Genomic DNA, 14,654 nt, shown 5'->3' with positions numbered 1-14,654 from the left:
AAGCAGTCAAGATCATTTTTGGCTGTGTTTTTGTTTTTTTGGGGGTGGGGTACGGGGAGTCAAACTGAGGACCTTGTGCTTGCCAGTCAGGCGCTTATGCTGCTGAGCTATATCCCTGGCAATTTTTGGCTCTTTTGAGAAGGAACTTCCCTATGCAAAATGCTTGGCAAATAGGATGGATTTTTTTTGTTCTTGATAATTAATAGAAAATAGCAACATACATTTTACACAAAGGAGTAATATGACCCATGTCGTGTTGCGGGAAGGCCTACACGGGAGCAGATGGATTGTAGGAGGCGGAGGAAGTGGTGAGAACGCTAGTACAGGATGTTCACGTGTCTGCCCACTCCCCTGTCCTACTGCGGCGCACAGCCCCTCCAGGAGTGAAGGGCAGTAAGTGTTGGTTGAGTCATAAATAAACACATCATACAATGAAAGCACCAGGGGCATTGTCCGTGCAAGCAATACGCTCTGAGAGGCTGAGAGGGGTGTTCATTCACCGGAGTTGGGGGAGGAAACTTTTAAGGTCTCCACGGTCTGAGAGATGGGGCACAGGGTGGGATTGGAAAGAGTATCATATTCAGTGTCTGGGCCTCTGCTGAGTGCTAGCTGAAGTGAAAAGGGGCAACTTCCAGGCCTGAGGGCTGAGGGCATCCAGGGAATAGGAGCACCTCAGGGACTCAGCTTAGCATCACCATTCTGGCTGGGCAACTGCCTATCCCCTGGTGTGAAAGTTCAGGGACTTTAGCATTTCATCCTCCCAGTGGACATGTTTTAAGTTGGGGACCACAGCCAGGCCTTGTACATACTGTGTAAGTGCTCTGTCATTGAGCTACACCTTAGTTCCCCCATCAGCTTTTTAGGAATCCTGTGTTCGTCCTTGGTTGGCCCCTGCTTTCTCTTTTTCCCTTTTCCTTCCTTTCCCCTTCTGACCCTCAGCTGCTTCCCTTTCAGGGGATGGTTCCTCTCAGGTTAACAGGATCAAAAAGCATCAATCACTTAATCACCCTGATCAGCTACTTCATATTACGGATAAGATACCCTCCTCTGTTTTTCTGACTCAAGGTTAAAATATTCTGTTTTCTACCAAAGCCCATCTAATCCCTCTGCCTGTGCTGATAATTCCTCCATCCATTCATTCACTTTTTTCACTTCACTATTCACTGACAACTCTTTATGTGAACACAGGCACTATTCTAACCCTAGGAGACACAATGGAGATGAAATGGAGTATCCAGCCTCTCAAACAGCGGACGTTATAGAACGAGAGGTAGAAAATAAGTGGTGAACAAATAAACTGGCTTTTCTTCAGAGTTTTAAGTTCCTATGATTTGAATGTGTCCCCAAAAGTTCATGTTTTGGAAACTTAATCCCCAAAGTCATATACTAATACTATCTGAAGGTAGTGTCTTTGGGAGGTAATTAGGATTAGATGCGGTCCTATGGGTGGGTTTCCCATGATTACATTAGTGGCTTTATAATAATGAGAAACCCTCACAGTTGCCCTACTTTATTTCATCATATAATACCCTTTGCCAAGTTATGATACAGCAAGATGACCCTTGCCAGATTTCAACAGAATACTTGTATCATGCTCTTGGACTTCCCTATGTCCAGAACCATGAGCTAAATAAACCTCTATTTTTTATAAATTATCCAGCCTCTAGCATTTACTATAGTAACAGAAAATGGACTAAGACATTAGTGCTCTGAAAAAAAAAAAAACAAAAAACAAGTTGAGTAATAAGTATTCGCAAACTTCTCAGGTTTTCTCTCTCAATATATTTCATACCAGCCATTCAATTGAGCTAAGCCTAAAACTTGGGAAATATCCTGCCATTTGTCCTTTAAATTATGAGGTATCAAACCATGTGGATTCCAACTATAATGACTCTCAAGTCCACCTCCCAGGACACTTAATTTCAACTCCATTACTTGCCCAAATTACTATAGTATTCTCCTATACCTGGTCTCTTCCCTCTGCTTTTGCCTTCTTCCTTTACATTATGCCTCTGCTTAGAATAATTCAATGGTTCTATATAGCTTTTCCAGTCAATCTGGGTCCACATATTTTCAGACCTACACATTAGAATGCTGCCCAGCCTTGCGCCTTTATATGTGGTGTCTGTACTTGAAGGGTCCTCTGCTTGCTATTTTCCAATTCCCTTGGTCAGGTCAACTGTTACTAAATTTAGCAAGACCTTTCTTTTTATAATGACCCATGGAGTTAATAAAACAATTATATTCAGAAGAGATGTAAAACCTTTAGTACAATGATAGTTCTCGGTTATTGCCTTCTTTCCCTGGTGGAATTTCTTGAATTTGGAGCAGACATAATCTGCATATAAATAAAGTCTTCCTATTTGCAGGGCAACCATTTCAGAATGCGGACTCTGAGGGAGAGTCTTGTCTCCCTCATTTTTTTTTAATGAAATGGACTCATGTTCAGGAAAATTTTCTTCTCATTTGTGTGTTTATTGCTTGATACTTTTGGTTTAATTTCAGCTACTAGACATTATTCTTAATGGCCTGGGAGTGATTCTGATGGACCATAATATTGGAGACAAATTCCCTGGATATTACCATCTCAGAAAGCAGAGCAATAATCACGCAATTCCCACCTCTGAGGGCAAGCTGTTGCCATTTCCAGTTTCAGATTGTTTAGCACATTGGGAGGTACTCTCTATTTTCTGAGCACTGGATAAAGAATCCACCAATCTCTCACTTCCCTGGAAGATCTGAGACCACCAAACTAAGATCAGGAGGAGACCTCCTAGACTGATGTCTGACTTTGTAGCCCTGACTTTAGGTGTCCTTAGAAACTCCCTGTGAAAGGAAAAACAACTTGATACCTGGTTTTTCCCCTAGCACATGCTCACTAAAGCACACCTCTGGTTCTTACTCATGGCTTGATTATACTCCCTGGCCACACCAAGTGTGCAGTTTCCTGAGTGCCACAGTTCCTAGAAGGGATGGCAAAGGATGCAGTTCTTACTTGCATTCAGCAGAGTTCGGATCTTCTTTTCTTCTTCAGCTTCTTGAAGTAGCATTTCTGCCAGCCTCTTCTCCTCTGACTCCATGCACATGTCAGCCTCTCGAAGGTATTCCAGATAGTCAATCTCCCGCTGGGCACGTTCCACTCTCAGTGCCAGGTTGTTTACTGCACTCTTATATTCACTTGTGTAGGTATGGCATCTTCCCAGCATAACAGATATGTTTTTTGAGAATTCTCGGAAGTCTTGAATGTAAGCCCTCGTTGCTTCGGTACATTTTTCCAGTCCTTGCTTCAGTTGGAAAATAAATTTACCAAATTATTGTTGGTTTTTTACATTATCTAAATAATAAAAACAGCTATCATTCATAGAAAAAGATTAGAAAACTATAAATAATCATAAAGGGAAAAATAAAAATCACCCACAATCTTAAATTCAAAGGGACTATTGATGATTTTGCATACAAATTTTGAAAAATTTTCTCATGTATTTAGTGATATATATATATATAATTTTAATGTGCTTTTTTAGGAGTGGGGATGTAGCTCCGTGGTAGACTCTGACTAGCATGGATTAGGCTTTGGGTCTGATCCCTAGGACTACAAAAAAGTAAGTAAAATAAAATGAAATTTTATTATATATGTGTTTTGTAATGTATTTTCAACTTGCTGATATCTTGTCAGCATATTTTAATGCCAATGCCCATGCCAAAAGTTTTGGCACTGATAGGTTCTTTTTTTAACCTTAAAATTATATTAGCCATGTGATCATGGTAGCACACCCCTGTAAACCCAGCACTCTAGGAGGCTGAGGCAGAAAGATCTAAATTTGAGACTAGCCTGGGCAACTTAGCAACTTTAGGAGACCTTGTCTCAAAATAAAAAAACATATTTTTTAATATACCCATCTATACCTATTTTTACAAATGATGTTTTGATATATGTTTACATTCTGGGATGGCTAAATCAAGCCAATTAACATATTGCAACCCACATACTAGCTTTGTGTGGTAAGAAGAATTAAAACGTACAGTCTTGGGGCTGGGGATTTAGCTCAGTGGCAAAAGCGCCTGCCTGGCATGCGCAAGGTCGTGAGTTCTGTTCCCGGTACCAGAAAAAAACCAAAAACAAACAAACAAAAAAAAAGTACAGTCTTAACAATTTTCAGATATACAATATATTGTTACTAACCCAGATCACTGTGGAGTACAGTAGAGCACTGGAACTCATTCTAACTGGAAAATTGTGTCCTGAGACCAACCTCTCCCAGTTGCCCTTGCCCTGCAGACTTTAATAACCACCACTCCACTGTTTCTATGAGTTCAACATTTTAGATTCCAGATATAAATGAAATCACTCAATATGTGTCTTTCTGTGTATGGTTTATTTTACTTAGCATAATTTTCGGTAAGTTCATCTGTGTTGTCTCAAATGACCATCTTTGATGCTGAATGGCATTCCATTGTGTATACATACACATATATGTATAAATTTGTTTGCCCATCTTTAACATAATTTTAATAAGACACAGCATACTTCATTGAATTGTTATCCCATTTACTTATTCTGTTGGATTGCATTGGGCTGACATTTATAATAGCTTTCAAATTTTGTCATTCAAAGAATGCTAAGAAAACAATCTTTGTATTTACATTTTCATGTACTTAGCTGACTCTTTTCTTAGGACAGACTTCCAGAAGTAAGGCCCTTCCCGAGGACCTGGCACAGGGCCTAGCATATAGTAATACTCAATAAATATTTGTTGAATCAAAGAATATATGAATGGAAATGGGATTGCTGGGCCAAGAAGTATGAGTAGTTAAAGCTCATTTGGCACAGTTTCCCAGGATGCTTTTCACAAGTGAACACATTTATGCTCCAAAAAGGAATTCTGTGTGTAAGAGACTGGGTTTTGAGGGGAAAGAGACTGAGACAGAGAGACAGAGCAAGAAGTAAAGATAGAAAGAGGGAAATAGGGAAAGAGAGAGACAGAGAAAGGGGAAAGTTCTCTAAATCCATTTCCTTTTTGTTTTGCTTTTGTTTTTCTCACCCCTCTGACCCACCCTTCCCTGGCTGGGAATTACATCACTTGGTTGCTAAGAGTGTGCTTTGGTCAATAGTGCCTGCTGCGTGAGACTGGGCTTCAAGGTCATGGGAAGACCAGGGTGGGAAGATCTACACAGATCATATCATCTGAATGTGAATTTCAAATTTACATTCAGAGGTATGAAAGTGTTAGTATGTATATTATACCCTTGTCTTCAGACAAACTCAAAGAAATAGACACTAATTTATAGAAATTTTGGTTGGCTCTAATGCCAGGGCAAGTTGGTGCTAAATGCTGAGTATAATTCTGGTGCTCTTAAAAAGGTGAGATTGAAGGGGAGGTGTCCAGGAGAGAGCAAGTAAAGAAGCAGCCAGAAGTAACTGACCTGGGAACATTTCATCTTTAGGCCTCTGAGTCTCAGTCTGCTGACTGGACAATGTTAAGAAATGAGTTCAGAGTGCTCTATGGAGTTATTTTACCCTGACTGTAACAAGACAACCAAATAATTTGTACTTGAAGATTTTCCCAAAAAATAAATCTTGGAGACAAAAGTGTCTATGAAAGAAGATAAATAATATTAATTTAACTTGTACAAAAGCAAGATATTAGCCAGGTGCAATGGTACATACCTGTCATTTTAGCATTCTGGGAGGCTGAGGCAGGAGGATTAGAAGTTTGAGCCTAACCCTGGTAAATCAGAGACTTAGTGAGACCCTGTCTCAAAATAAATAAATACATGGGGCTGGGAATGTAACTCAATGCAGAGGTCTTGGGTTCAATTCACAGCATGTGTGGTGGCAGGGAGAGAGGGCAAGTATTAAATATGAAATAGTGTTTTTCAGTGCTGGGGGGTGTTAAAGACCAAGGCAGAACGTTGGTTACATGCAATTGCCCTTGAGAGCCTAGTTGACCTACAAAAGTACTGGGTCTTGCCAGTTTTAGCGAGGTGGAAGCGTCAGTACTTTCTGTTTAACGTTTCTTAAATCTGCTCATTTCAAAGTATAGTACAAGTTCAGGTAAGGCAAAAAAAAAAAAACAGATAAGACTCAATGTACTAGCATTACTTTTTGTACTGCTCTAAAGGTTTACTATGAAAAGATAAAAAGAAAAATCTAAAATCAGTTATTCCAATGCAATAAAGCATTAAGGAAAAATGACCAAGATTTTTAATTTTTATATTAAGGAAAATAAGCTATTGAACTTGGGTTGTCCAGCATTTTACACATTTACCCACCAGAGCAGGCAATGCTCTAAAGTACAGATGAATGACTCCCACAAACTGTCCTCAGCTTCTCAGAGTTGGAATTTCTTTATTAAATATCCAGAATAATCATGGGAGGTAAATTCCATGACTATCTCCATTTATAGATGAGAAAAACTTCCAGATAAGAGTACAGAGTGAAGCCATGCTCAAGGTCTGGGAATGGAGCAGAGTAGATTCTGATGTAGGGGCCTTAAACTGCTAGTTTATACATATTTGTAAGTATGAATTTAGCAATGAACTTAGGATGTCTTAGCTGGAAAATATATGTTAAAAGGACAAGGAAGTGTGGGTAAATGAGATGTTTTCCAAGCTGGGCGTGGTAGCAGAAGCCTGTAATCCCAGCACTTGGGAGGCTGAGGCAGAAGGATCACCACAAATTTGAGGCCAGCCTGAGCCATTTAGGGAGTTCAAATCCAGCCTGAACTACATAGTGAGACCTGGTTTTTTAAAAAAAGGTGATGTTTGGGAGGCACGCTCCCCATGTCAGACAGCCCAGGTGTCACCTACCTCCAAGACTCGAAAGCGCTGGTAGATGTAATGCACCATGCCTGGGTCCTGGGCGTACTGTGGTAGGGGCAGAAATGCTGCAAGGAACAGACCGAGCAGAGCGGAAGCTCTGCGAAGGGCCACCACCATCCTGCAGACTCTCCAGGAGTGCAGTCTCTTGTGCTGTGGTTCTCAAAGAAGACTCAGGGGTCCAGGTGATAATATCTTCTTCTCTGTTGCTGTAACAAGTCCTTGAAAAACACTGTTTTACGGAGAGCAAAGTCCTTTTGTTATTCCACCCAATGCATGATCTCAGTTTGCAAGCTGGTGATCAAGTCCAGCTGTTGGCCGGGCAGTCTCTGGAGGCCTTGAACACTTACTTGGTGCAGGGAGCTTCCGGGGTCCAGCATCTGTCGCCCTCACCTTTGCCGTGTGCAGACCCTCTCTAGGCTAGTGTCGGTGTTCTGCTTCTAGGCCTAGGGTGTGGGTATGGGGGGCGGTGAGGTCTTTTCTCCCCTCCTTTATTTCCCCCCAGTTCTTTCCTTTTTACTTTTGCTTTCCTCCTCCCTAATAGACTCTACAGTCCAATCACAGGCCTGACCAGCACAAACCACCCCCAACTTCCCAGAGTTAGAATCTCAGTGCAGTTTCTGGCAAGAATTTCCAGGATCTTTTTGCCAGAAGTTCTACTGAGAGACCCCACCTCTCCAGACTTCCTTTGCATTCCTGCAGCTCTTAAAGGCACAGCAAGGGAAACGGACATGATTTACCCATATTTCTGCAAAACCAGTGCGCAGGACAGCATTGCTCTGCAGGCCGAGAGGTACAATTGTCTACAGCCCTCACGGCCCAGGCTGATAGCTGAAAAATCTTGGGACTGAGCTCAGGAAAATTTTCTCATGAGAAACAGGAGTTATGGATTCAGTGGTACTTCCAGAGCCAAATCACAAGGATATGAAATTCCTTTGCAAGGAAGTGCTAGTGTTTTCTCAGTCACAGTGTCAGAATTCCTTTTACATAGCTACAGGCGAGAAATACACAGGACTCAACTCTCTCGATTCCCTTAACAATTGAAAATAAACCATATCTCTGGAGCAAAGTGGTAAAATTTCCCACTTTTACCTTTGTGGTACAGGCTTCTACTTATTTCAACCTCTTCTTCTGTGAGTGGGTCCAGGACTTTTCATGTTCTTTCTCAATCACCTATTAAAGTGGGGAACATTGGGGTATGGATGGGGTATAGACAAACCTGTGTCCATGAGTCAGAAAACCTGGGTTTGTTTTGGTCCCTGCAAGAGATGCTAAAAGTTTGAGAATTTTTTTCACTGTTGGTCCTTGTCCCCAGCAGGTATTCCTTCCCATTCCTTTTTTTCTTTTTCTTTTTCTTTTCTTTTTTTTTTTTGAGACAAGGTCTATGTAGTTCAGGCTGTCCTTGAACTCACTATGTATCCCAGGCTGGCCTCAAACTCACAGTGGTCTTCCTGCCTCAACCTCTGGAGTGCTGGGATCATAGGCTTATGCCACCGTGCCAGGTAGGCAGCCCGTCTTTTTTGATATGCTCAGTCCCCCACTTTGGTAGAACGCCAAACAATAGTTCCTGGTATTTAAAAACAACTCCTCCTTTTTTTTTTTTTTTTTCTTTTTGAGATAGGATTTCACTATTCAGTTCAGGCTGGCCTGAGAGAGAAGCTTTGTTGCCCAGGCTGGCCTCAACTCACAGTGATCCTCCTGCCTCAGCCTCTTAAGTGCTAGGATTACAAGCATGCACCACCACACTTGACCTCTTATTTCTAAGAGCTATCTTTGAACTATTCCCTAAGATAGTTGCACTTTAGGTGACCTTGTCTCCTAAATCTTTATTTTAAAATCTCTGCCTGACTCAGGCTCAAAATGAGAACGCTCTCTCAAACTTCCCATGCTTGGTATTTTTTAATAAAGTCTTGTTCAAAAGGGGCTCTAGTGATTTTCTTCCAAGAATGCCTCAACTCCTAATTTGGAGAATATGAACCAAGAAGGAAAAGATTCAATGGAGGAAAATTCTGAATGTATTACGATTAACATTTGGGTGGTGTCATTGTGGGTACTCCTTTCCTTAGCTTCCATAACGTCTTTCATTATTTTCATGATGAAATCCACGCTCAGTGTATATTACTGGACAGTCAGTGAGGAGAGAATGTGGTGAGAGGCCTCAGGTACAGCGCAAGTCAGGAGGCTGCTGCCAGGGCTGCTGTTGCCCCTGTCTCACCGGGGTGGGCTTAACGGGCTTGGCTTAGCTGTGGCGTAGACTTCCCTCCCACCTCCAGTGATTTGGGCCATGCACCACTCTCTCTGTGGTCATCACCTTCACAAGGACAAGGCTGGCCTCTGACTGACCATGCCTTGTCTGGTTTGGAGAGCTTTACCCTTACACTCCTAAACAGAAGAAGCAAATCCCACAGTTGGCACTCTTTGCTCACTGGGCTGGATGAGCCACAGGACAAATTTATAGCTCCATGGAACCTCTCATGTTCTTATGACCACAGGTTTCACAAATCAAAAACAAACTCACTTGAGAGAGAGTCCCAGCTGTGCTATATGCTGGCCAGCTGTGGTCATCTTTATTCAGAGTGGCCCAACTCTATGGGTGTTGTGTTGGTAAGGATGAGAGAGATGACTTCCAGCAGCTTAACCACAGTTGGGATAAGCCCAATCACTTTGATCCGTTGTCTTTTATTGTATTTATTCTCTGGCCTTGATCACAACTCTAAGTGCCCTGGTGAGGACAGTGGTTAATCCTGTGCACCTGGTCATTCTGCTTTCCTGCTGAGTCTCCTGAGAGAGAAGCTTTAGCCCTTTGTCTGAGTTACTTTCCTCATCACTCATCAGGCACAATACCCAACACCCACAATTTAAAGGAGGAGAAGTTTATTTAGGCTTAAAATTTCAGTCCACAGTTGGCCAGTTCAGAGGCAGAACAGCATGGCAGAGGAGCCTGGGTAGAGGAAAGCTGCTTGTATTACTGTGGTCAGGAAGAGAAAGAGAAGGAAGGAGCCAGGGAGCAAGATACAGCCTTCTAGGTTACATGCGCAGATTCGCGTCTTCCAACCAGACCCAGCTCCCCAACAGTAAGTCAGCTCTACCCACTACGATCAGTCACCTTCCAAAGGCCCCTCCTGAGCAAGTGAGACTTTGGGGGACAGTCTTGATCTAAACCATCCTACTATTCAATACCCACCACACTTTCCTCAATATGGTCAGATCCAGGCTGCTAGTCCTTGATCTCCAAGCCGAGCTTTGAGGAGCTGACTATTTTCTCCAAGTCCCTGAGGCTAGTATTGCCAAGATCTTCAGCTCCTCTTGGGATTCTTTGCCATTGTCATTACTGGTGGCTTTTTGGACTCTCTTCCCGTATTAACTGACCACCTGATTTCTCGAGTCTTCTCTCCCAGCACCCTCCACTCTCGTGGGAGGTGCTACCCAGCTGTGAGGAAGTCTGAGGAGATTCTGCCTTCTGTTGGGAAAGCAGAGCCCAGCCTCACAGAATCTCACCTGGGGAATCTAGAACTCACCGTGCAGATACAAACACGATGTCTCCTTTTTCATCTCTCCTTTTCCCCCTCTCTTTTCTTCCAGCTTTTCCCTTTAATTTTGTACTAATCATTCCTGTGCCCCACTCATACCTAGTAGCTGTTTGCCTTGTGTCACCCTCAAATCTTTCAAATTTTACAGGAAACCACATTGTTTTCTGCATGAGTGGTTGCAGCAGGCTCTAAATAAATTCCCAGTGTGCTTCTCTAGATAAAGCATTGGATGATTTTATGCCATAAAAAAATTGTTTTTGGAGACAGGGTCTAGCTATGTAGTTCAGACTGGCCCTAACCTCACTATGTAGCCTAGGCTGGCTTTGAACTCATGTGATCCTTCTGCCTTAGCCTTTCAAGTGCTAAATTACAGGCATGTGTCGCCACGGCTGGCAATGCCAAAATTAAAGCTCTTCATAATGTAACTTTAGCCAATTGTACTTGCTTTAATTCTTAATGTTGCCTACATCTATCCTTCATAAGAGCTACATCTAATTGCCCCCAAACTCAGGAAATTTAATGTGGTAATTTTACTTATAGGGATCATACAGTCTCCATTTCTCCCTTTGTAACTAGAGAATTCTTTCTACTAACCCTTCACCCCCAGCTTGGGTAGAATAACCCCCGTGGGGATCCTCCTGCTTGTCTCCATAATGTGTTGAGGTCTGCAACTTGGTGAGAAGATCTACCCAGACATTGGTGCTCTGGGGGAGAGCTGTGCACCGGGCAGCTCCAGAGCAGCAGCATAGAAAGAGGAAGAGAAAGAATGTAGCCCTGTTATGAGATGAGCCATGTCCTCTAAATTCCTAAACTCACAATCTCAGAATTTGATATTTGGAGATTGCTTTTAAAGAGGTGATTAAATGAAAATGAGATCCTTATGGACTATCTTACACCAATCTGATTGATGTCCCTATATAAAAGAAGGAAATCTGGACACATAGGGGAAGTGCATACACAGAGAAAAGACACGAGGACACAGTGAAAAGGTGGCAATCTGCAAACTAAGGAGAGAGGCTGCCAAAGAAACCAGACCTGTTGACAGTTTGGTCTTGGATGTTCAGCCTCTAGAACTGTGAGGAAATACATGTCTGTTATTTCAGTCAGACTGTCTTGTGGAGGACCACCTGGGGGGCTGTCCTTGAAGAAGGAGCAATTGTCTCCATTTTGGCTGAACCTGACCCTATTTCCATGTATTGATACGTACAGAGCTGGCTAGGACTTTTCCTTATCCCTTCAGTTGGCTTTAAGCAATGCATATTGATCCAGCTGAGGTGCTGCTGATAGTCTTTGAAGATGGCAGGTGTGCTTCCCCAGATGCTCCCCCCTGGTGTTCCCACATGTGAGCCGAAGAGGTGGAATGTGTGAGCCAATGCTCCACACTGTCGGCTGGGATCGTGCCTCAAGATAGAGGTTATGACTTCTTGAGGCTTGAAAGCTTACATATCAGAGAGGAAGAGCAGACCCCAGAACATTAGATACTATCTCAGTTGTGTTATGCAGATTACTTTTTCTGCATATCTCTCTCTGCATATGGCAGAGGTGACTTCAGGCCTCCTACCTAGCCCAGCTCATGGCACTCACCTACTTCCTCCCACTCTTACAGTCACTCATCCTCAAGCCACTCCCTTCTTCACAAATAAATAAAGTCCAGATTCAGTCCAAGGTAAAAGCCTGTGTCCCAGATAGCCATCACTGTGGCTAGACTCAGGACCCCCTTGATTCTTCACCATTTGGGATACATTATTGTGTCTTTACTTATCCTGTGGGTTACACTGGAAGTGGTAGATTGAAATTAACTCACTAGAATTCCAATAACCTTTCCATGCGATTACAAAGACAAACATCCTGGGCTGCTATGAGGACTGGGAAGGGCTCTCTAAACTGTCTGTAGCAATGCAAACAAAAAAGACAAAATACTAGAGATTCCAGTGGGGATGTGCAGGATGTCCTCAGTCAGAAGTAAGCAGATATGGGAACTTGCTGTGATACACTCATAATGTCCTACTTCAGACCTATACTCTTGAGCTCCAAACCCTATCTCTTCCTGCTTACTGGACATTTGCCCTTGGGTATAGAATAAACACCATAAACTTGGCCTATTTTTATTTGTTTCTCTACGCAGATTTCAACTTCCTTCTGAATTATTTTAGTCAACAGCATCGTCGTTTACCTACTGTCTGTTACTTTTCTCTTGTTGCTGAGACAAAATACCTGACACACAAAGTTAGAGGGAGGAAAGGTTTATTTAGCTCACAGTTTGTAGGGGTTTAGTCCATAATTGGCTGGCTCCAAGGCAGGGTGGCTTGGCAGAGGAGAACTCTTCGTGGGGGGCAGATGGTAGCAAAACAAGCAGGAGAGCGGTGAAGACAACTCTCTTTCTGGTCATTATGGTGTATTGAGGCTCCTGGGATTGAGGCCATGCCAAACCAATCAGTGGATTGATTTAATAATCACCCACCCTTAACCCTAGCACCCTTAATCCTGGTATTGCACCATGAATCCATCACACACTCTAGATTCAGCTACCTCTGAAAAAGCCTGACCTATGACTGCAGGAAGCTTTGAGGGTACATCTAGACACAAGACATACCACCTACTTGCATATACAGAAACTTAGGAGTTACTCTTGATTCTTCCTCATTTTTATTCCTGTGTTCTTTCAGTCACCATGACACCAATTTTACCATCTGAATATAAAATGTGACCCCATTTTCTTCTATCCTATTGCTGATTCCTTACTTCTTTATTTTCTACCTTTTATTCATTTAGTAAATATTTTGGAGAGCCTATGGCGCTGTAGGCCTTGGACTTTGCCCTAGAGATACAGTGACAGATACAGTAGATTCCTTATCCCTGAAGAGGATGTAGGCTCATTGGGGAAACAGTCATATGATATATAATTGTAATGCACCGTAGTACACTGATTATGCAGTCAGGGATAGTGCAAAGGGCTGGGACAGCATAAAGGTGGGACACCTGAGCTCAGTAAATGAGCAATAACTTCTCAGAGGAATTGCTTCTTAACTGAGACTTGAAGGCTAACCAGGAATTAGATCAGTAAAATGGACAATGGAGAAGTGGGATACAGTTTACAAAGAAGCAACACCTCATGCAAAAATCCCATAAACTACAGAATTCTCAGTGGATCCAAAGAAATGATAAAAGTTTTGTGTGAAATTTCTTGGGAGGGTATTTTAGCTTGGGCTTTCCTCAAAATAGGCTCTCAGACCAATTTATGTGCAAGATGTTTCATGGGGTGTACTTTCTGGGATAATACCTTTGAGGGAATAAAAGAAGCAGACTGGGAAAAAAGAAGTTTGACTACAGTGCAGTTGTAACACAAGCTTCAATCCATGGATGAGGGAGGGGATAGAACACAGGGTGAAGCAGCTTCCTTTGGCTGAAGGCAATGTCTGGAGAGGGACTGAGCTATGTGCTATTAGTGGCAGCACTTGCACGGCTAGGGAGAGAAGTGTCTTTGTCCTACAGGATACATTTGGGCAATATTCCACAGTGTTCCCTTCAGCAGGCTGAGGTGAGGCCAGACTTTGCCAAGTTTGTAGGCCATACCAGACATTTTAAGTGTTATGGTAAAAACAATCAGAGAACCATTACATTTTCAAGTGAGTACATAAATTTTTGTTTTTGTTTTTGTTTTTGGTACCAGGAATTGAACTCGGGACCTTGCACTTGCCAGGCAGGCGCTTGTGCCACTGAACTATATCCCCAGCCCGTGAGTACATAAATAGATTTGTGTTTTAGAGAGACCTATCTGAAGGCCAGAGAAAGAATCAGTTGGAGTACAAGACTGTAACTTGGGGGATAGGTTGTGAAGGCCAAAATGTAGTAATGCTAGTTCAGAGAGAACTACAAGGATGCCTTTGAGAAATATTTAGGATACAGAATTGATGGGATTTGGTTACTGATTGGCAGAGTGAGGGAAGAAACAGGTTAATAGCCAGATCCACGGTTGTTTACTCCGTTCTGACCCCTTCTAATCTATCACACACTGTAGCCAGGGTGATGGAACCAACATGCAAAACCTTATTATGTAATTTCTGGGCTGAGGAGCTTTGATTGTCTGCCAACTGTTTCCCAATAAAGGCTGAATTCCATAGGCTTGGGAAGTCTTTGCGAGCACAAATTACATCTAAGATAAAATCTGTAACAGGAGGAGCTGGTAGGAAAAGGAGAAGGGGGAATGTGTAAGAACGTTCCTGAAGGAGGGAAATACATACATCTGTAGCTCTGGCTCTGGCCAGCAAGCCAGCCTTTCAAAATTGAGTGTACTTCAAGATCTAG

The 14,654-nt window shown here is 42.5% G+C and overlaps 1 protein-coding gene across 1 annotated transcript in view; it reads right to left on the bottom strand.

Moving 5' to 3' along the window:
- Olfml1 (olfactomedin-like 1) overlaps positions 1-7,449 on the bottom strand; it is a 26,912-nt gene extending 19,463 nt beyond the window's left edge. The window contains exons 1-2 of the mRNA XM_005380186.2: positions 6,811-7,449; positions 2,996-3,284 (exon numbers count right to left, since the gene is read on the bottom strand). Of these exons, the coding sequence (XP_005380243.1) occupies positions 2,996-3,284; positions 6,811-6,939 (418 nt within the window). The 5' untranslated portion in view covers positions 6,940-7,449. The remainder of the gene's footprint in view (positions 1-2,995; positions 3,285-6,810) is intronic.
- Between the last annotated feature and the right edge of the window lie 7,205 nt (positions 7,450-14,654).

The sequence above is a fragment of the Chinchilla lanigera genome, unplaced genomic scaffold (assembly GCF_000276665.1).
Source record: "Chinchilla lanigera isolate Chin_1 unplaced genomic scaffold, ChiLan1.0 scaffold00013, whole genome shotgun sequence".
Lineage (NCBI taxonomy): Eukaryota > Metazoa > Chordata > Mammalia > Rodentia > Chinchillidae > Chinchilla > Chinchilla lanigera.
This window is presented reverse-complemented; position numbering and strand designations above follow the sequence as displayed.